The sequence below is a fragment of the Sinohyriopsis cumingii genome, chromosome 6 (genome assembly GCF_028554795.1).
Source record: "Sinohyriopsis cumingii isolate HCF-2022 chromosome 6, ASM2855479v2, whole genome shotgun sequence".
Classification (NCBI taxonomy): domain Eukaryota; kingdom Metazoa; phylum Mollusca; class Bivalvia; order Unionida; family Unionidae; genus Sinohyriopsis; species Sinohyriopsis cumingii.
In genome coordinates, this window is record NC_142966.1 from 63757762 (window position 1) to 63781318 (window position 23557).

The window sequence follows — 23557 nt, forward strand, 5'->3', positions numbered from 1 at the left end:
CATTATCACACTTCTTTTAATGAGCAACACTTCATACTGATTAAGTTAAACATGAAAATTGGCTTACAACATTCAATAATTTCTGAGTGCATGGATTGAGCAGGGAATAGGCTAAGGGAAATGATGAGACAACAAAGGGTAAATGAAACATTTAAAGTTACTTACAGCAGATCCAGCCTTATAAGGCTTTACTTATCATTGCAACAAACCATAATATTGATTTTATCTTCCATCCCTCTATCCTTGTTGGCAGGTTTTCTTTGCCAGTTTTATCAATTTATGCTTGAAGAGCTGGGGAGGGAGGAAGAGAGATCTGGATCAGTCAAGGAAAACCTGACATGCAGACTGATCAACCGAAGACTGCATTTTTCTTCTTTATCTCTGGTCTTTGTATGTTTGTCAGTTTTACCATCAGAGGTCCACAGAGAGAGAGAGAGATCCAGATTCACTAGGGTAAAACTGACATTTGGACTGACCACATACGAGAGATAAAGGCCTTCAGGCACATAATTACTTAACACCGACCTACGTTAGATCTTTCTTATAGGTTATATAAATGGAAACAAAACAAAGCATCAAACAGATTACAGTACATTTGTGCCACCTAGACAAGGAATTTTTGGTACAGCTCACTTGTATACCCAAATGATTGCAACTTTGTATCCATGGCACCATGTAGGGAAATCCTATAGAAACTGTACACTTACCATTATAATAACTTGAATTCTTCTAGACTGGTATAAGTTGAAGTTCAAGGTTTTCAACCAGCTAATAATCTTTGTTATCTCTCACCCAAAAAATTTCAATAAATTTCTGTCAATTATGGCATGATGAAAGGAGTGAGAGAGAGAAAAAGGAGCAAAGAGGAATTCCATGAAACTGTGTAACATATTTAACTTATTCCTGTACAAGACCATAAATATTCCAGAGCAAGGTGATATAAATGAAAAACAAAGTAAAACCAAAATATATCCTTTTTTATATGTTTCAATCAACATAATCGCTAAAGATAACAATTAAGTCATTAAATATCATCTCTTTCCCTGAAGAAGTCTCAGTGCAATTGCCTCATCAGTCTGCAGGTCAGGCCCTGTGTCCTCCATCATATCCTCCTCTTCCTTGTCATCTGAATCTTCCTCCTCCACCTCCCAGACACCAGGTTCTCTATCAATGTTCTTCTCTACATTCCCGCCTTCATCATTGTCCTTCTCATGCCTAGATATCTTCCTCTTCTTTGCTTGAGGTCTAAAATAAGGCAAAAACGGAACAAATTCTGCTGCAAAGTGGACTAGTTTTCAAGGGAGGAGCCATCTGGCTGTGAGAAACATGAAGTCAACTAGACCTGAAATCAATTATCTGGCCTCTACTAATTTAGACAAAAAGTTCCGGAAACTCCTCATCAAACTTAGTCCTGCAGATTTTGCAGAAATCAAATCATTGTCTTTACTAAATTGTTTCTTTTTTCTTTTGCATTGAAAATGGGTAGCCATGTTTAAATGCAGATTAAAATCATCATTTATTGAAATGTTTTTCATTCATGAATGCTCCCTGTCATTTTTTTCTAACAATTTGATTTATGTTGTGTCAATTTCATATTTCTCAAACTAAAGAGTATGTTTCAAGAAAGCAAAGAGAAGGTTTGTCTATCATTAACATTTTATTTTACAATTCAATCGGACTAACCAATTTTGTGAAAAACTGAATCACCCTGAAAATAACTGTTTATCATATATCATGCAAATGAATTTCTATCTTTATTTCTTTCTAAATGTATAACTAAACAGTTATTAATTCATCGATACCATAGTGAAAGAAAATCAAAGGCAAATACTGGAAATGAGACTGACACAGTGGCAAGACTATGATACAATGTCACAGCCCTCATGTGATGACATTTTTGTCAACTAATGAAATTAATTGTTTCATTTAGTATTGTTTGGTAATGTAGCCAAGCAAAAGTGACATAATACTAGTAAGTGGATATTACATCTTTCATTACTTGTGTTTTCGACCAACTGAAAAAAGACTTTACATACGTGAAGTACAAAAATATTATTAGCTTTGGGTGTAGATGCATGCACATGGAAGATCATATGACTATTAATTCAGCCGTCCAATCTGGGTGATTACTGCATACACATTTATAACTCAGGTCCGACTGCAGACAATTTAGACACTGATCAGCCAATGCATAATGGAAATCTTCAAACTCAAGTTTATAGTTATGTTTCGGAGATTAAAAATATAAGCTTTAAATATAATTTATTTAACATTAATTGTGCAAAATACCATATTTACCTGCATAAAAGTCAAGTGCAACTGTAAGCTGCACACACTCAGATCTGCCATTGCATAATGCATCTGGAGTTCAGGTCTCTGTTGTTTGTTCAGCATCGTGCAAGGGTCTGGGTCTGTGCAGTTGGCAGCTGCACTTGACTTAAATGCAAATATATATAGGTTGTTGTACAATCAATGTAAACAAAGTAGATTTAAGGCTAATCATTTTAATCTCGGGGCCCCAAGTGGTCGAGTGGTCTAAAGCGCTCTCCGTTACGGATCACTGCCATCTCACCTCTGTCTGCGTGGGTTCGAGTCTAGGATTCAGCCAATGTGGTATGTGAGAAAGCTTGCCAGTAGCTTCTCGTGGGTCGGTGGTTCTTCCGGGGGTTTTCCAGGGTTCTTTCCCCACCATTAATACTGGCTGCCATACATAGCCTATCATGTGCTGAAAAATGGCATTAATCCCCACAACAACAACAACAACATTTTAATCTCCTAAACATAATTTAAAACTTGAAATTGTAAATCTTTTTACTGGCCAATAAAAATGTTAGTTAAACCATGTGATCAAATCTATGCAAGGGCCAGCATTAACACTGCCACCAGAAGCCAGCAGGCTCTTTACCACTTTACACTGCACAATAATTAATGTTACCAATCTAAGTTAGCCAAAACGGAAACCGGAGCTAGTACAATACTCTGGTGAAATTAACAGGCCAGCACTTACTCCTGATTCTCCTCATCCTCTGTGGAATTTTCTGAAGCCTCATCTCCACTCTTTTCAGGACCATAAATTTCATCTGGGTCAGGGATAAAGTCCAGCGGATTAACCTCACTCTCCTCCCCTCCCAAAACCACTTCATCCCCCTCATCCTCTTCCTGTTCATCCTGAAAACCAATGTAAATATAAATGATGAGTTCAGATATTAAAATATGAGATTTCAAGGTTAATAAAAAGAGATTTCCATGGAATGCTATGTCTCAACTGCTTGTTTAATGAATGATTGGGGCACCTATTGTTATATATTATAGTTCAATTTACCAGATATACTCACTTAGAAGTGCAAAGAACATAGACCCTGATGTGCCATTGCTTAAAGCACTGACAGATCAGATTATATTTCTAATGATTACTCCTAATAAACTGCAAAGACCAAGAACAGGTGGAACATTAAGAAATGGCAAGTCTGTGTCTGTAGTTGGACTCAACACTTAGCATATTTGGTAGCCACATTTCCATTTTGACAAAGGAATAATACCTCCTCTCAGTATTAATAACACAAATGCAAGTAAATTCTGCTTGCAAATGTTTGCAGCCTATACGGAATATAAAGTTCATAAAAAAATTAACAGCATTCAAGTGTATACTTTTATATTTTTATCCCAAAATTAAATTAAGTATTTGATATTAAAGTAACTACAAAGAAACAGCAACTTTGACTGTGATGACAAAGCATATGATGTATAAACATTGACATTTCTGCTAGAATTCAACTTTCATCACCACCCACTGACTGAATTAAATCTAGTCTCACTGACCTCTCGATTCTGTTGCATCTTTGCTCTTCTTTCCTGCTTTTTCTTTAGTCTCTCTTCCTAAAGATAATGAAATGATAGGCATCAACACATTGTAATCATACATTAAAGAAATCGGACATTTTCAATTAACAAAAAAAGCTTATTTGCTTTCATTATTTACAGTTGATCGGTAGTGGACCACAAACCAGAAACCTAATATATATATATATATATATATATATATAGATATATGTTATGCTGCAGAAAGCAAGGTCAGGAGGACCTTCAATCAAGAGGCTCAATTCCTTTCAAAAAATAAAGTTGTGGAAAACAGAGATTGAACTCAATCAAGGTTTCATTAACATAGAGCTGTATGAAAGATCCTGGTGAAATCAAATAATCCATTGTAAAGTTAAGTGGTGGAAACAAAACTTAAGTTGACAGGGAGCAATCTGGGGCAATAACTCTCCCGATGACAACACAGAAGACTTGAAATCGAATTTAGTCTAAGTCTAATCAATATAAAGGTACACCCCACATTTGTTGTTGTTTAAATTTCAAAATTTCCAGAGAGAGTTATCTTGCAGAAACAAAACTGATGATCACCAGTTCAACAGCTGGTTGATCAGGATGACAATATAATTACCATAGATTCCACAATATAATTACCATAGATTCCACAATATTTTTATAGCAGTCTCCATATTCAAATTTAAGTTGTTTGTACAACTGGATATTATGGGTGACAAAAGTATACAGTGTTGCATCTCTGTTAGCCTCTAAGCGGGTCAGTGATCATTCAAAAAGTAGGTCATATGTTGGTTAGCAAAGTAAATACTGGTACAAGTACAAGACTTATTCTTAAACCTAACATGACACAAAAGTACCTGTGTGAAACCAAACAACTTACCTACAATTATATCCATCAATTACTAGTGTATTTGTCTTTGAAACATACAGTCAATTTCTTGCAACAAAGTTCATAGGATAAAAATATAAATAAAAACAATGAAGCATTAGTTCTAAAAAACTGTCAAATGGAAACACCTTACTATCCTTCTTGCTCTTCCAGTTTCTATTTACTTTTCTGAAGTCAAATATCTCATATGAAGGGCCCTCCCGCATCATCGACATCAGTCTGTTTAAAGTTCAGAAATAAGTCTGTTTTTTGCTTGTGACAACATCAATTTGAAGTCCCTTGCACAATCTCCTGCTTGCAAAGGCTTAATTGGGGTAATTTTGGCAGGTGTCAACAAATTGGAATACACAGGTTTATGATGGACATCAATAAGTTTCCACAGGACATTGAAATTGCCTCTTGTATACATCTGATCACACCCTCTGTCAGGCATCCCCATCCATTAATGCTCTGCTTATTCTCAGATATCTTTGCAATAGTTATGCGCAAGCACCACAATTTTATTTTTTCCCATTAGGGTTACTAAGACTTTTATAACTTACAGTAAAGGAGTTGCTATGAAGGTAATCTGCATAGAAAACCTATGATTTACTTTCCCACTATGAGCTTTACAAAATCATATACAACTGCATCAAAAGCCTTCATAATAAAAGCAATCAGATGAAAAAATCAATACTCAAGATTTCTGTCATCTTGCAGCAGCAGCTGGTGGCTGGTCTTTTCCCAGGACAGTCCTTTGAGACTGGTAAAAATGTATTGAACAGTAAAACCTGAATTAAACAACCTCAGCTATAAGTGACCAACTGTCAATTATGACCAATATCATTGTACAAACTCATTTTCAGTATGTAGATGCAATGTCACATGACCACATTTTAAACACGAGTAGCGGCATAGTATTTATTTTAGCACAATATGTATATAAACACTGCTATTAATGACCACACCATAAAGTCTAATATAGGGGCCCCAAGAGGCCAAGTGGTCTAAAGCACTCATCTTAACCAAACAATGCCATGTCACCTGTGTCCATGTTGGTTTGAGTCTTGGGATTGACCAATGTGGGTATGTGAGAAAGCTTCCAGCTGCTTCCCATGGGAAGTGGTTCTTACTGGAGATTTCCCAGGTTCTTCCTCTGCCAGTTAAACTGGCTGCCACATTTAGCCTATCTTGAGCTGTTGAATGCCATTAAACCCCAAAACATCAATAATAGCAAAACAATCAGCTATAAACAATACAGCCCGTCATTGATCATTGGTAACCATGACTGATAAGTAGAACCTGAAAATAGGGTGCAGATTGTTCTGAGAGCCACAAAAAAGCAAAATATTTGAGTTTGGCTACTGTTTTCATTTGATTATATGGTGAAGTTGTATACTGAAAACAATAAACCTGACTATATATTTGTCAATGCCACTGTAGTGCCACAGTCATCAAAATACCTATTATAGTTAATCATTCCATCTTTAACAGATTAGTAATCACTGACATATAGCTGAAAGGTTCCTTCTGTCTCTTGTCAAAACCATTACTGTAATGCAATGGATGCTGCCTGATATCATTTGGCTGAGGAGTTAAAATACATAATCATGATGCAAATGATGTCATGTTTCGCATTTATTCAGATACTTGATTTTTCTGGTTCAGTTAATTTTTATTGTTATCGTAAAGGTCTGGTTTTTGGTTCAGTTAATTTTATTGTTATCATAAAGGTCTGGGTTCTGGTACAGTTAATTTTATTGTTATCGTAAAGGTCTGGGTTCTGGTACACTTAATTTTATTGTTATCGTAAAGGTCTGGGTTTTGGTACAGTTAATTTTATTGTTATCGTAAAGGTCTGGGTTCTGGTTCCGTTAATTTTTGTGTTATCGTAAATGTCTGGGTTCTGGTTCAGTTAATTTTATTGTTATTTCTAAAGGTCTGGGTTCTTTGTCACTTTTTTGAAGGGAATCTTATAAAACTGTTACCTCCTGGTGAAAATATAGCAAAAACTACAATATTTTTGGACAAACTTAAAACAATAAAAAAAGATTCTGTCCTAACCTTTAATGTATAATGGGGTGAGCTGGCAAGCCCCAGCACAAACACTTTCAATTAATTTCTTATATGATTTGTATTTAAACTGACTTTAACAACATGAGAAGAAATACAACTGTGTTTCCAAAGAAATCTTGTTCTCATTCTTTTTATGACCAGATCATTCATAAATAGACAGAATGATGTGATGTGATTTACACCCTGCTTTATCATAGAAACCAAACTGTGACACCATGTTATGTAGTAACAAACCTTGTTGTCAAACAGCACTCAATAAGTAACTGACAACGCACTTGATCATCCCTCCCAATGCTTTTATAAGTGATGCTAGTGATACACACTAAAAGCTCATCCGAACATGCTTGTTTTTTCTCCACGTCTTCATCATCTCCACCTTAATGACCATCCCAATGACATGCCCTTTCCTCAGCCATGTCAGAAATTGGTCACAATCAATAATGAAAATAAGTGAGAGGCTAAAGAACTGGATTCCCTTATACACCAGGGTACCTTATGTTTCTTCTTAATCTTTTCTCTGAACAGCTGCTTGTCAACCCAATCTTCCTCCTTCATCCTCCTCCGGGCCACCTCAATATCTATACCTCCCACTGCCTCCTCATCACCCACTATGTTCCTGCTGGCCTGTGGTGTCTTCAGTCTGTCATGAATGGCCTAAAGGTGAAAGGTATTTTAGAAAATTGTACTTTATATCATGTTTCTTACAATGCATTTTTTATGGAACTATTTTGTTGTATCGAAATACCAAGTAACAAAATCCATTGGGGTGTGTGGGAGCTAAAACATATTAGTTTTTCTTTACTATTAGTCTCTCTTTCTTATATCCAGATAAAAACAAGGACTTTTTAATAAGAAGTCAGGCATATTTTTATCAAAATGAAAAATATATAATTTTCTAATATAATCTCCTAACTTGGACAGATAATCTTAAACAATCTAACATTGAATAAAAACTCAGTAAAATAAAGACTAGAAATCTGTCCATAAAACAGAGATGCTGCAAACTAAAATGGTTTTTAAAAAAAAGGGTTCAAGCTCTTTGGTGAACCATCCCATCAGAACTTCTTGAAGATATACACCTATGAAGGTCACAATTATGTTATGTACATGTCTGCTGAGCAAAGCCAAGTCCATCAAAAGTTGCAGAGTTTATTGTTACTGTTTTGTTTCAACATAATTGACTTTATCATGGCCAAGAAATGTGAGATAAGTGCCTACATTGTTCCGAAGCTGCACAGTACTTTGCTCATGCATTAAAGATTTTAAGATGGTATGACAAATGAATAGATGGATGGACAGGCATGACTGAAGCCATATACCCTAGCCAATCATGGCAGGGACAGCGAAAGATGGTGGTTAGATTCAGCAATAACTAAAGTTTTGCTCTACAAGATGGAGGCTAGATAAAGCAATAGCTACAGGTTTGCTCTACACATTGAGGAAACAATTAAAAGATCAAATTCTATCCTGTGCTATAGAATATGCTGATATGATTATTTTGACATTACTCAACACTGATTAGTCCATGGATAAGCTCAACCTTCTATAGTTTACTTTTGCAGGGTAAAACAAAATATATTTACTAATGGGTTGGAAATGCTTGGTTTCCTTGTAATAATATTCATGCCAAAATTTGTCCTTGATATTTAAAGAACAGAATTCATTTCACTCCTAAACATTTTTAGTGTTGATGCACAAACAACTTCAGTCAGAAGTTCTTTCCAGTCATCGATTCCACGTACACCAACAATCTGTCACGATGATCTAAAAAGTGTGTTGACACCCTTCCAGCTTGGATAAGACACACACACACATATATATATATATATATAGCCTAGTTTGTGCAGTAGTAACATTCTTACTTTTTACCTAAGTAGTCTCAGGTTTAATACCTGAGCCGTAGCATGCAATAGATGGTTTATATCTAGATACGACTCACCTCACCCTCCTCATCAAATACTACTTTCTTATTCACTTTCAAGTTCTTTTTCTTAACTTTCTTCGCAATAGCTGCTTTAGTAAGTGCCTTCTGTTTATCTCTCTTGTGCCGATCTTCAACCTGCAAAAGTAAAAATAAGTAAAAATCGATCTCAATTTGGAGACAACTATTCCATGTGATTCATTAATTGGTGATTAACAGCACATTAACACAAACAAGATTACATTGTGCTGACTGCGAGTCCATCACGCTAACTTCTACAGTTCTGTTTACTTTATATTCTATGTATTTATATATCTCTGCAAATTCAGGAATGCTACAATTACAGCACAACAAGTTTTAGTCATATTTTAAAGTCTTATAACAATTCCATAACATTTTAAGACTTTTACGTGTATTTAATATTTTATTTGTGATTCTTCCAATGTTAATTTTATTCCTTACTTAATAACTTCATTTTAATTGCTGCTGCACAAATGAAGTTCTGTCTTCATTTGTTTCCTTTAAGAAACAGTATTAAGAAAATGGATAAATTTAACTAAATATATTTCTTTGCCACTTTCTTATCCTTTTGTTGATGACTGTTAGAAACTGCATAAACTCGAGTAAAAAAAATGCCCGTTCTTTATATATTTTTGTAGGGAAAACCCACATGACCATAAATTGTATTATTATACTCAGGTGACTTTGATTGCATTCCATCATAAACTTAATGCTAGGTGCACATTTCTTTGTGGCAGATTTGATCCTGTGATAGAGCAACAAGTGGGTTGGGGGTGTCATTTTTTTAATGATCTTTTTTTTTGCAGCACTTACATTCTGAAGGTTATTTCATGTTAAAGCAATAAAGATTCAAGTTCCTTGTGACACCATTGTCACACCACACTAGTCATTCTAGGCTGATCCAAGAGAGTAAATCAAATGGATACACTACTTGTTACGAGTTCAACTCCTTAACCACAGTGGCCTGAATTGAAACATGACACTTAATGGAGGATGGGCCAATTTTACGACAAGCTCTCATTTGGTCAGTTTTGTCCAAAACGTGTCTGAGAAGACAGCATGATGGACAGATAAATCAAGAAACAGGCAAAGATTTAGATGGACAGTGTACTACAATATTGCAGACTTTTATTAAAAATGTAAACAAAATGAAAACTTAGATTGATAATATCTGATTATTATAATCAGATAACTGTAAATATGAAAACAAGAAAACTGAAGGTTAAGTTTAAGCATAAATTGCATTTAAACTTTACTATTATAATGCTGAAGAAAACAAAATAGACCTAAATATTCGGGTGTAAATTCTTCAGCCTATTTGTCACTCACTTCATCTAAAATTATGCCAATGTTCATTTATTTCGACAAGCAGCTGCAAATTTCAAGAACAATATTGGTTTAAAAAATATTCTCACAATGCTGGGTTTCAATAATGATGATTTAACTGAACATAAATTTATTCTTTTTTCTGACTATTAAGAAATAATGTTAAAGTAAAACTTATTATAGTTTCACAGTGCCATAAAATAGGACTGTTACCATGATGATCATTACCTGAGAATCATCTGTTTCTGACTCTATATCAACATTGCTCTTTTTCACAGTGAAGAGTTCCTCTTCATCTTCATCCACATCAAATTTAAAAGTTCCTGTTCCTGTATTTTGTGCTGATACATCTTTTCTACCATCAAGTGTATTACTTCCTGCTGTTATTTTTGAAGTCCTAAATTCTTGAAAATGACCTGAATCACTGGTGTTTGAATCACCCCTATCTGAATCATCCCCATCTGAGTCACCCATGTCTGAATCATCCCCATATGAATCAGATGCATCCTCACTAAAGTCTGAATCACTTTCTTGCACAAAAGAACCTTTTCTCTTTATGGAGTCTGACAACTGTTTAACACTTTGTTTCTGTTTAAATTTGGCTGGTCTATTTTGACTCTGCTTTGCCCCTGTTAGCCCCTGTTCAATCCAAAGATTCTCTGACTCAGACCCAGACTCACTGTGTTCAGACTGAGACCCAGTCTCACTGTCTGTTACTTCCTCTTCATTTTCCTCCTCCTCTTCATCCTCCTTCTCTGAGTCTGAATGAATCCTCTTCAACCTGCTTTCCCTTTCACTATCCCTGGTGCCATTCTTATTTGTTTCTTTTTCTGCCAGTCGCTTCTGTTCTCTCTTGAGGAATCTAACCTTTGGTGCCACTGCCAAACCTAGTGACCTATTTGAAAAAAATGAGACACAATAAATGTCAAAAATGAGTAAACTTACACTATACCTTTATATGAAAAGTGCAATGCCAACATTATATCACAAAAGCTTTTAGCTGGCCTAAACTATTATAAATTACCAAAATTAAATGTAACATTCACACATTACTTGGGGCCCCAAGTGGCTGAGTGGTCTAAAGCGCTCACTGTTATAGATTACTGCCATCTCACCTGTCTGCGTGGGTTCGAGTCTCAGATTCGATAAATGTAGGTATGTGAGAAAGCTTGCCATAGCTTCCTGTGAGTTGGTGGTTCTTTCTGGGGTTTTCCCAGCTTCTTCTTCCACCGATTATACTGGCTGCCATGTATAGCCTATCTTGTGCTGCATCAAACCCTATGACAACAACAACAACAACACACATTCCTTATTAAGCACATACCCCTCTCTTTGCTTATATACAAATATCCATATGTCATCATACCTGCTTGATTCATGGTGATGGAGGGAACTGCTATAACCTGCCTTGAAAATCATGATTCTATTCAAAATTACCACAATACATGCCCAGGTGTCTAGTTACAATTTAGCTTTGTGGATTAAATTGTTGCATGTAATTTTACAGTGAATGCACATTGAGTCTGAAATGAACCTCAAAAGTGTAAAGTTCCCAACATAGACAATGGGTGATTACTCTTCTGTGTAAAGACAAAGGATGTAAATATTGTGTATAACACTGTTGGCATGCACTTATTTTTATGAGCTTTAACTCTACCTCAAAAATAAATTTTAAGCATGTACTATTAAATCAAATTTGCTCAAAATACTTAAAACCGCAAATATGTGGACAGGATATTGATGCCTACACCGTGGCAATTTAGATTCAAATCCTGAGTATTATCACTCATGCTTAACAAAAAAAAAGTAGGTTTCAGTGATCCACTTTAGAAATGGAGTTGGTAACTGATCATGATTTACCTCTTCATCAACTTTTACATTTCCACCACATGTCACTAAAAAAATCAACAAATAAGATAATCAAATCCAAAAAATACCTAGGAACAAGGTGCATGGGTGTATTCATTAATAGGTGGTATCCCTAACCATTGTTCTTGATTGTGGCATTATGGGTGATATACATATACTCTAAGAAACATTTTTGCCATGATCACAGACATATTAAAGATATCAGTAAGTCACAGGTACATATGGAGATGGGAATGGGGTTACTAGAAGTACTGGGCTCATTAAGATAACCACTTTGCCACAATCAGTCATGCAGATAAGTAGAAAAAGCAATGACTTAAAGTTTCTAAAATATGAAATACAAACTAAAGTGACCAAGCTGTGAGATAATACTGCCATGTTTATTTAGATACACAACCTCACTGAATTGTACTATTGGAGAATTGACAATAATTGAGTTATAAGAACTTAACAAAAATGTATATTTTAAACTGCATGTATACATTTATATACACACAGATATAAACACACTTATACACATTAGAGTGATATGAAAACAGTCAATTCTTAATGGCAATACAACATAAAGAACAAATTTCTTCCCAATCTAACAAAACTCTGGTCAATTTCAGGAGTGAGAGTTCTTTTAATTTTTTAAAAAAATCATCCTGTGTCAATAGTAATAATGATTTTGATAATAATAATAACAATAACAAAAATAATAATAACAGCTTTTTAAATAATATATAGTCTGAAGATCTCTTATTTAGGGGTATATGTGCATTTACAAAACAATTCATTAAAAAATGCAATTTTTTGTAAAAATTATGTTAACTTTTTCCAATAATACTTACCTGATCATATTACATTAAGATAACTTTTTCTGCTACCTCTGAATTAAACCCTCCAAGAAAGACTAAATACATTTTCGTTCTTAAAAATTATATAGACAAAGGGAAACAATTCTTACAGGTTAACTTCCCTTTCTACCTGCTGGGTGGCAACCACTATACTCAGATGTGCCAGTTTTTACTTAAATGCATGCATTATGGGGAGGGTGGGAGAGATTATTGGAGAAATATTTTTCTAGATAATTTTTGCTTTCTCCTTCAAAAACATGACATGATCACATTAGGAGAACAGGACACTGAGCGCCCTACTTTTGTGCACCCAGTAGGATCATGCACTACTATGAAAAGGATGACGTTTTCTGAATGATAGTTTACCACAACAAAAGACAATCTGTTTATAATGTGAGGGTGATCCAAGTGGGATTCTGCACTTAATTATTCCCTCACCATCAAAGGTCTTCCCAGCAAATATAGTGAAAGTGAATAATTTATGTCCAAGTCTAAGGCGATGTTTTATAACTCGGAGTGGTCACTGTTTGCGCAGTTACCACTAACCCAACAAGAATCAGGTCTCTCCTCAGCAGGGCTAAGTCATGCAAATGGAAACCTGAGAAGGCAGAATGGGTGTGACAGTCAAATGATTCCACTATGTCCCGCATTAAGACATTACAATCAAGGCCAGGCTCATTTAAGTCACTCATCTTTTAAGAGCTGAAATCTTCATTAGCATACCTGATCCTACGAGAGCTCATAGTACACTAATTTAATAACTCCCTTTAACAACTCTGTGGGGCTATGTATTGCCTTCCTGCTTTCTAACTGTAGGAAGTCTTTTACAGTTGATATCTCACATAATATCTTTGGGTAGATGCAGGTTCCTGCAGTTCTGATTCTCTCGACAATCCATCAAGGAGAATGAACAAAAAACTAGTGCTGGTTCACTAGGAGAAGGAATGACTCATTAATGTTGATTCCCTAGTGACAGCAACCTGTTCTTAGGAAGTGGGTGTGAGTGATGGTGTATTGTTGATGATTGATGGGAGGTCTGGGGAAGGAGAAGCTCTGTTCCACTCTATTCCCTCCCTGACTGCCTGCAAAAATAGTGGTATATTACTGCCTACAATACAGTTCACTAAGAGAAACAAGAAGAACCCATTACTGTTGAGAACAACCACGGCAAATTCTCTGGTAACAACTGTACTTTCACATCTACATTCCACAAAAGTGTCATGCAGAGGTAAGAAACTGCTCTGGAAGTTAAAGGGCAATGCTTGTGCCTCTTGCCCTAATTCAAAACCCTAACAGAAGTGGCCAACTGAAAGGGAGGGAGTGCATAGAAAAACATCAATGACCATAAGTGACATTTTCAGCCAGAAGAAACCATTACAGATGTGCAAATTCAAGGAGGGACGAAGTCAACACAATGTTATTACTCCAACATGTTGTTAAAGACTTATCTGTGCACTTTATTAACATCTTGATAAAGTATATCTTTGTACATGACCTTTTACCAGGGGGAGAAAGTTGCATGTTAGAAAATCTTGTATTACTGGAATCACGAATGCTGCAAGTGATGTCCAACTATTTTTAAATATTGTAGCAAGATTCTGAATGATGAACTGTTATCATCATCTACATACACCAAGTCACTGATGCTTTAGGTAGAACTGACTGAAGGTGGAGGATGGCATTAAGACAGAGATAAAATTGCTGCTATGATCAAAATTTTGTCTGTTCCACTGTCAGATCAGCATGTTCTGGCATTTCTATCTCATTACCTTTATCAGTGGGAAATGATGATGAAGTATCATCAGCATGCATCATCATTTTGCCCGTTGGATATGAATTTCATAGGAATAGTCAGTCCGGTTGATCGGTTATTGGCGTGACAGATCAGAGGTAAGATACTACTGATCATTATACACACAATTAGCTTGTTCATCAGGCTGGACCAATTATTGTACAAAAAAGACAATATATACCTTACAGTCCAGCCAGCTTGCAGAATGGTTGATATGACTGGCTGGTTATGCAGTCTGACTGGGCAGCCAGCTTGCCAGATTGAGATAACAGACTCCTGATCACTGTAACAATACAGTCATACAGCTGGACTGGTTGGTTGACACTTGAAACAGCATACCAAAGACAATTAAGCATTGCAGTCGGTCTGGCTGTTGTGGTATGGTCAGTACAGACAAATGACAAAAGTCCTTATTTAAGGGTCATTTATGTAAGAAGTACAGCAAAATCATAAGGGTTGGCAGGTCTGTACAGAGAGGCAACAATTTTTTCAGCGGCTTATAAACATTTATGTCTTGCGATAGGAATACATAAATGGTACCACTGTAAAGACAAATCTGTGTCAATGAAAATATGCTCATAAACTAGTTTAGTCTCACATAGGTGATTATACAAGTAAACCAAACAGTAAGTTAATGATAAATTTCATGGTATTCAATTAAAATATTAAGATAAGCATTTAAAGAGTAATATGTGTTCTGTTGTTTATTCAATGTCATGTTGTTAAATATTATGCTTTGAATAAATGTAATATTATGTCACATTTCAGGGAAAGCCACATGTATGTAACAATATTTTTACAGGTGTTAAAAACTAAAAACTTTAATGTACAGTTTTATGGTCTGCCTTATGGAAATAAATATGAATAAAAAATGTGCTTTGTCTGTGATTAGACCAGATTAATTTAACGAAAGATCAAGACAGTTCACTGAGCAGTTTGGCTAGCAAACCATTTACCTGTATCTTCATTGAAATAGAGGTATCATTTTACCTGAACTAACACGTCACATGATATACTTTATCTAAAATTGACTCCAAAAAGCCAGAATTTCTCACTTTTTGACCAATAGAGTTAATACTCTGTCAAAAATCATAATTTACATCAATATTTAAATGCCATACATTGACTGTATTTCAGATAATGTGACTCAAGTCCAGGCACCTTAGAGTTGATTTGGGTCAGTATCTAGCTTAAGGTGTACATTCATATTTGAATATTTTGCTACTTCCAAAATTACATAGTCACTATAAAATATCTTAAAACACTCAAGAGGTGTTCAAGTTCCATCAAACACTCTTGCTGGGCCTATGCACTCAGAAAATATGTGAATATTACAATATAACTGAGATTTGGTCCACTGACAAGATTCAGGTGTAGTAAACATCAGCAAGATCAAAGCCTTCAATGTGCTCATCATCAAAACTATTGTAAACAATTTCCATCCATTTTCATCACAATTGTTCCCTTTCTTCTTTGTGTATATCTACAAGATCAGAATTCCCATATCTTCAATTTAGATTCATCAAATGACAAGTCTGCCATTTCTGATGTTCTTAAGTGACCTTGAAGATAAACATTTATTGATTGGAAAACTCCTATTTCTTGCCAACAACCTATCTAAAAGTCTGAATGTATCTAAATGGTATCCAAATAATCATACTACAAAATAATTATTTACAAATGGGGGACCCTTGGAACTGACCAATCAGAGAATACAACATCAAACAAAGCATATATGTGACACAAGTCAACCGGTCTGCAGTGTTGGGGGAATAACTCCTGGACAGCTTTGCCATCAGCAGTGTTGAAAGGGTTAACAACATGAAATGAGATACTAATTATCAGCCTATTCATTTTGTCAACGTACTCCAAAAAAAAATCCATCCAACTATCATGACAGCAACTATTGCTCTAGTTGCTGAATAAATTAAGTCAAAGGATTATCTCTAGTTCATATTTAGGTTAATTAAGATCTGTACGTTCTTCTACGGAATGCCTTGAGTGGTTCCTATCAATCACTCATGGGTGTTTCACTCTGCAGTTTGACAGACAGTACATGTAACTTGATTTCTGGTCAGTCTAAATAATCGTTAGAGCAAAGGAGTCGAGCCCATGCTAAGGCTTATGGTACTTCATAAAGTGAAAGCACAACACTTTCATGTTCATGTTAAGCACATGTAGAAATAAAATAAAATAATGTCACTCTACTAAACCAGTTTCATTTCCTTGAGACCAATGTATAACTGGGCATGTTGCTTTCGTGGAAAATGCATGGTGGTTGGCAAACTTAAAATATTTCTTTTACCTATACTGTTACCCTATATACTCATTTATAAGTGGATTCCAGCTGCAAACAACATTGATCCTGATCTGCCATTGCATAATGTACCAACAGATCAGGGTCTCTGCTGTTTGCTCTACTGAATTCTCCCAACAAACTATATAGACCCAAATCTGCAAACATATTATGTAATGGATGATCTGGGTATGTGTATTTTGCTGTTGCACTTGACTTGTATGTGAGCAAAGATGGTATTTTTCAATTGTTCTGTTGCTGAACAGCCTTTGTTTAAAAGTTAGCAATATGGCTCAAAGATTTAGTTATCATTAACAGTAAAAGCACTTGATGCATTTTGTAATGTACAAGTACAAACAGTTCTCATCAACTTCATCTTTTCCTAACAATGTCACATTATAATATGAAAACCAGCCATACTATGTGAAAAAAATTAACATAAAGATAACTACTAAACAATGCTTATAAGTAGGAGATATCAAAACAAATTGCTTGGTGCATTTTTCACACTTCTTTCAAATTTTGCAAGATAATGTTTATATTCGAGAGTAATAATATTATTAACTTTATTAAAAGTTTAACACGTTCCAATGGAAAGGTCCCAATTTTGGAGTGTTGCCTATATTAGAAGAATAATGATATGCATTTCTACACATATATATCAGACATTAATTTAGGTACAATCACATTAATAATAACTTAACTGCCAACATGCCTACTAAAGTTCTTACCTGGCAAATTCTTCTATATTCAAGTCAAGTACTTTGAAGACGGCCTTGTTGCTCATTAAAAAAATTGAGCGGAGGTAGGAAACAAAAGCCTAAAAATCAAGGATACATGTTATCACATAAGAAGATTTTTTAGTAGCATAATCTTTATCAATCATATTTCTCTAAAAAAATGGTTTGAAAATTGTTCTGTATAATTTTTAATGTTTAATTCAATACAGAACCATAACTTAGAAAATCAGTGAAGGTATTTAGAGATTAAAAATGGACTGACACTGCTTTACGCATAAATAGTAAACAACTCTGAACAATTATTTAGTGGTCATTATTTTATCTAATAAATATAAGATATAACATGGGGGATTTCAATTCAAACATTTGCTGGGGCAAAAAGAAAGACATTAAACCTAATGGAAAAGCTTGAGGGTTTAAGTTCTTTCTTGAGGAAGAGTTTTAACTTTGCAAAAAGCAAGTTATTCTTATATTACAAATCACCTGATAAAAAATAATTATGAAATTTGTACCAAAAGAGTTTTCTCAAACGCTCACAACAAAATATTGTTTTCTTCAATGTGCCTGTTGTTGTTGGACTAAAGAATCACAAACCTAGGCATTACCTTGTAATAAATAATTTAGAAATACTTAAAATCAATTGAGTTTGAAATTAAAGCTATGCAAATAAAATGTAATAACTGTACCAGATAGTTTCATTATAATGAATTTACTCAACACTAATGCAGTGTTAAATATATAAAGCATTGACTCAATCTCAACCCAATTCATCTGACAATCAATTTATTTGACAATTAGATTTACACACAATTAACAAACTTAGAATGTATTATTTGTAATTATTTTGCCACATTTACCCTTTGTGCCATTTCCTTCAAGGATGGGTCCGCAGCACAGTTTGCCTCCAGTTTTGGTTGAATGCTTTGTAACTTCTTGGAATTCACTCTGCAAGACACAAAAATTAAAATTCTCAGAATACTTTAATTTCTACACTGCTTGACAACATTTATGAAGATACAGAGACAAGTCCTCACAAGCAGACAATGTGATCTTAAGCAGCAAGAATACCATGAAATAATTTATCTTGATTCAGTCACAGTGATTTTGACCTCTGACCTTTTGACCCCAAAATCAATAGGTTTCTTCCTTACCTCAAATCCACAAAGTCTGGTAACTGTAAATGATTGACAGTTTGGTTATTGTGAGAAAAACATTTTTATTGTTTTGGTCACAGTAATCTTGGCCTTTAATTTCCCCAAATAAGCTTTACCTAAGTTTATATATGTAGATGGCAGACAATTTAAGCTACAGCGTGGAAACAAAATTGATAACAAACAGAAAGTCCAAAGAAACTCACAGCATCATATGCTCTGCCTTGTGTCAGATGTGGGAAAACCAAGCTTCTTATTTTAGTCACAGTGACCCTGACACCTAACATTTACACCCTAAAATCAATAGGTTTCTTTCATACTGTAGGTGCCAGCCATCCACAAAGTGCGGTACAGGTCTATTATGTTCAATTTATGTTAATGGACTTATTTAATGTCCACAAAGATTAGTAACTGCTTATGGTGAACATCTTAATTTTTTTGTTCAGAAATGAAATTGGCAACAGATTGATGGATTATTGAGGGCCAGATAGATGGCTGGAAAACACTGTAACTTAATATGCTCTGTATAAAGACCACTGTTACTCTTTCCTATACAGAGATTGTGTGGTTGACATTTTGAATCCTTGGAATTTTTTAACACAATAGCAACAGCTTCTTTCAGATTCAAAGTGTAAGTAATCCAAAAAACTTTGGTGATGGTACATAGTCAAAAACTGAAATTCTGTGTAGAAACCAATATTTTCTCTTTCATTCAATGACCTTGACCTTTGAATCCCAAAAGCAATAGGCTTCTTTCTTACCACAAGAGCAAACCAAACAAAATGTTTGGTCCATGTCTGTGATTAAGAACTAATATTACTGTCAAATATTGTTCTTCTTTCAGTCAGTGGACTTGGCCTTTGACCTTTTGAACCTCAAATAAATAGGTCAATATGCCTCTTCCTTCCCCATGTGCAAACCATCCACCAGCAAGTTTGGACCAGGTATGTGAAGCAGAACTAATATTATTATGCATGCCATCTTTCTTGTTTCAGTCACAGTAACCTTTGCCTTGACATGCTAAACCCAAAAAGACTGAGTTCTTCCTTATCCAAGGTGTAATATGTCACTGTACATGGCAAAGAACTCCAGTTATTGTGCAGGAACCATTTCTCTTCTTTCAATAACAGTAAACTTCACTTTTGACCATAAAAACAATCTTTCCTCAAGTACAATCCATCCAGAGAAAAAAACAGTAGCCAAAGATGGAGGAGAACTTGAGTTATTGCATGGAAACCATATTTCTTCTTTCAGTCAAATGATCTTCATCTTTGACATTTTCAACCCAAAATCCATATGGTTCTTCCTTACCCTAAATGCAAGCCATCAAAAAAAGTTTATTAACTGTAAGATGTGGAAAACTTGAGATTTTGTGCAAAACAAAAATTGGTGACAGACAGATGGACAATGTTATAAAATAATTCACTCTGCCTATTTAGAATTTCTGGAACTGAATAAAAATAAAATCAACTACTTTATTTTTCTGAACTTGAATGTCTCCTGTATCATAAATGATGTTAAAAAAGGACTATTTAAAGTGAAAAAAAAAATGTAAAATGCAAGTTTACTTTATCTTATCTATTGGTATTTTTTTGGCCTTCAACTGTTCTACCATGGCCTCTTCCTCTGACGGGAGTAATACAAGCAAAGACTCTCCATCCGTTTCATATCTGTGAAGAAAAGATAATGAAATTAAATACTATTGTCAAAAGAAATAAACTATATTGTAAGACTAAACCTGGCTACATCCAAACTAAACTACATTTATGATACAAAAAAGGTATGAAATCACTGCAAATATGTCTGCCATGCTTGCGAGAGGCTGTGAATCAAATAAATATAACACGAACGTAATTTAATTTTTACAAAGGGACACCATAACTAACTGTTATCAAAATTCACTAACAATAAAAATCAACTTTAACAAAAATGTTTCTTATATTTTTCTACATCCATTTCAGTTTATTTTCTTTGCAATGTTAAATATCCAATTAGTTACTCCCTGTTATGCACACATGGGAATCTTCTGGATCCATTTGTTTTTAATATTCATTCCTCGTAATTGTTGAGTTTTGGCAAATAAAGTAAAAATTATTTTGACTGGTCATATTTCTGCCAACAAAGTGGTCACTAAAGACAGGTGGTCTGTCATAGAGTTTTCAAGTTCAAAATTCAACTTCAATGAAGGAAACTAATTTTTTTCTAACAAAATGTGTTTCTTCGAAAATACTTACCCAATCATAATCCCTTCGGAGAACTACCTTGTAAATTGAAAAGTCCCAGGTTAAAACTTTACACCTAGAAAGCTAACAGATATCTATAAACCTAAATGGCAGTTAGAGTGATTTTGCCTTGCTACTGGGATTGGCACCAAATCCCATGAAATCAACAGTCATGACTGCAGCGGAAAACAAGACCTCTATATGGATGTAACTAAGGGAAAGCAGGGAGGGAGTATGTGTATTATGATTGGGTAAGTATTATTGAAGCTGCTCCTGAAAAAAGGGAAAAATGTTCCCTCCCGCAAATCCTGCTGAAGTCATGAAGCTGATGAATGACCTAGAAAAGTTAACATTTTGCACAACAGGTAAAGGTTCATCGCAAATGAATTGAGCCTTTTAGGATAAAAGATCTCTGTTAATACAGGAACTGTGTACTCAGCTCTCCATCCCACTGCACAGAGAATAGTTTTGCTCACATGCAATGTTTGTGGCAACTGTCCTAACTTTGTGAGCCGATATGCGAAACAAATTCATTGGTGTGTATTTAGTCTAATATGCAGAACAGATATCCCATTTTACTGAGGACAAAAGTGTCCATTATGATACACCATCCTTGTCCTATCTGAATGCAAAATCTCCCTTGATACAAAGATCTCCCTCAATACAATGGTTCAGTCTTCATGAATACCACTTCTGAGCTCGCAGTGGGTCCTGTAGATGACCTTGAGATGAAGCATCCATAATAGACTGGAATTATTAACAATATTTGATTCCCCATGAATGATAGCCTGCTCTTGGCAACAAATGCAGGGGGATTCATGAGTGATACTGATCCATCTTCAAAACCTAAGGTTTTGGATAAGTATATACATTTGGTCATTCCAATCAAAGCATCAATTATCCAAGCCTTTTGGATCAAGGACTGGTGAGACTAAGGTTGGGATTTTGGCACCCCATCTTGTCATCAAATGGTCAATCGTAGGTCGATCCAACCGAGTATCTACTGAATGAAATCTGAAGGATTAAGAGACCATTCCATCTGCATAAGTTCCTTTCCATTTATTGACAAATTTGGATATTTAACAACGGCTTGATGCAACCATATCAAATAATAAGTTAAACAAATGCCTTGTCTATTTTATTTGCATTACTTATGAAATGCTGAGTATCCTTTTTGTGGGACTTCATTTCTATTTTGTGTATATCCAACAAAGGTGAGTCCTGGCTGAAACACTAAACTGGTAAACAGACTCAATTTTTTCCCTCATGTTTTTTGCATCTTGGTTTTGGAAAAATCTGCACTCAACATGCAGACTCTACTTGACAACTGTGGTTACACATATCTGAGTTTAATACACCACTGTTCATTGAGAGGCCCGAGTGGCCGAGTGGTCTAAAGCGCTCACCATTCCGGATCACTGCCATCTCACCTCTGTCTGCGTGGGTTTGAGTCTAAGGCACAGCTAGTGTAGGTATGTGGGAAAACATGCCAATAGCTTCTCGTGGGTCGGTGGTTCTTCCCTGGGTTTTCCAGGGTTCTTCCTCCACCAGTTATACTGGCCGCCATGTATAGCCTATCTTGTGCTGAAAAATGGCATTAAACCCTAGAACAACAACAACAACAACCATTGTTCATTGCAATGCTGAAACTCACATTTTAAAAAAACTCATAATTGCTGGTCACATTTAGCAGGTGGTCAATCATGCCATTACAATTATATAACAGAATCACTCTGTTCATCACAATTCTCATCAAAAATGCTGCTAAAAAATTACATTTCTTTCAATACTATAATTTGTAAATGTATTTAAAAAGCACAGAATCCTACGTTTTTCACAGATGCATCATTAAAAGTTTGATCTTTTTCATTCATAATTTGCAGCACCCATGAAATGTATGAAATTGCGATCTCATGAATAAAAGTGAATGCGTCACAATTATAATTAGAGTTAGCTTAAGGTAAAGGAATTTCAGTTAGAGTATAACATTATTACATTAAAACCTGTCTTGAATGAGCACTGCTATGAGAGACCACCTGTCTTGATAGACTAGGTTCTCCATGTACAGCTTTATTGATTATACAGTGTTATGACCTGTTATGAGAGACCACATGTCTTGAGAGACCATTATCTTTTGGCAAAATAGGTAGTCTTTCAAGGCAGGTTTTACAGTAATCTTTTATGATCTGTAAGCTATCCACATTATCCTAATAACAATGATAATTTTAGCACTTGGATTACTACATCAAAATGCAACAAAAAAAATGACATAGTACTCCTACCTTGCTGTTCTGCCAGCCCTGTGGATATAGGTGTTTGCATCCTCTGGGCAGTCAAGCTGCAGCACCCAGTTCACAGCAGGAAAATCTGTTGGAAATAGAATAGGTTTTACAATAAAAATAAAGAAATAAAAAAATAAAATATGATGCAATTACTGCTGATACTTGTTTGTAAATCGAGTCAAACTTCAAACAACAAAGACTCCCACTATCACATAATGCACTGGCAGATCAGTCTTTTTGTTGTTCATTATATTAATTGCTCCCAGCAAACTGCATAGACAATAATAATCATTTGAAAAACTAATAAACTTACCAAAAATGTTCAA

The 23557-nt window shown here is 35.1% G+C and overlaps 1 protein-coding gene across 1 annotated transcript in view; it reads right to left on the bottom strand.

Annotated features, from left to right (window-relative positions):
* Positions 1-963: 963 nt before the first annotated feature.
* Positions 964-23557, bottom strand: part of LOC149797080 (putative ATP-dependent RNA helicase DDX10) — a 44324-nt gene continuing 21730 nt past the window's right edge. Inside the window, exons 10-19 of the mRNA XM_089961754.1 lie at positions 23232-23316; positions 20296-20397; positions 18434-18521; positions 17568-17656; positions 10269-10935; positions 8712-8831; positions 7265-7426; positions 3820-3876; positions 3008-3168; positions 964-1245 (exon numbers count right to left, since the gene is read on the bottom strand). Of these exons, the coding sequence (XP_089817880.1) occupies positions 1032-1245; positions 3008-3168; positions 3820-3876; positions 7265-7426; positions 8712-8831; positions 10269-10935; positions 17568-17656; positions 18434-18521; positions 20296-20397; positions 23232-23316 (1745 nt within the window). The 3' untranslated portion in view covers positions 964-1031. The remainder of the gene's footprint in view (positions 1246-3007; positions 3169-3819; positions 3877-7264; positions 7427-8711; positions 8832-10268; positions 10936-17567; positions 17657-18433; positions 18522-20295; positions 20398-23231; positions 23317-23557) is intronic.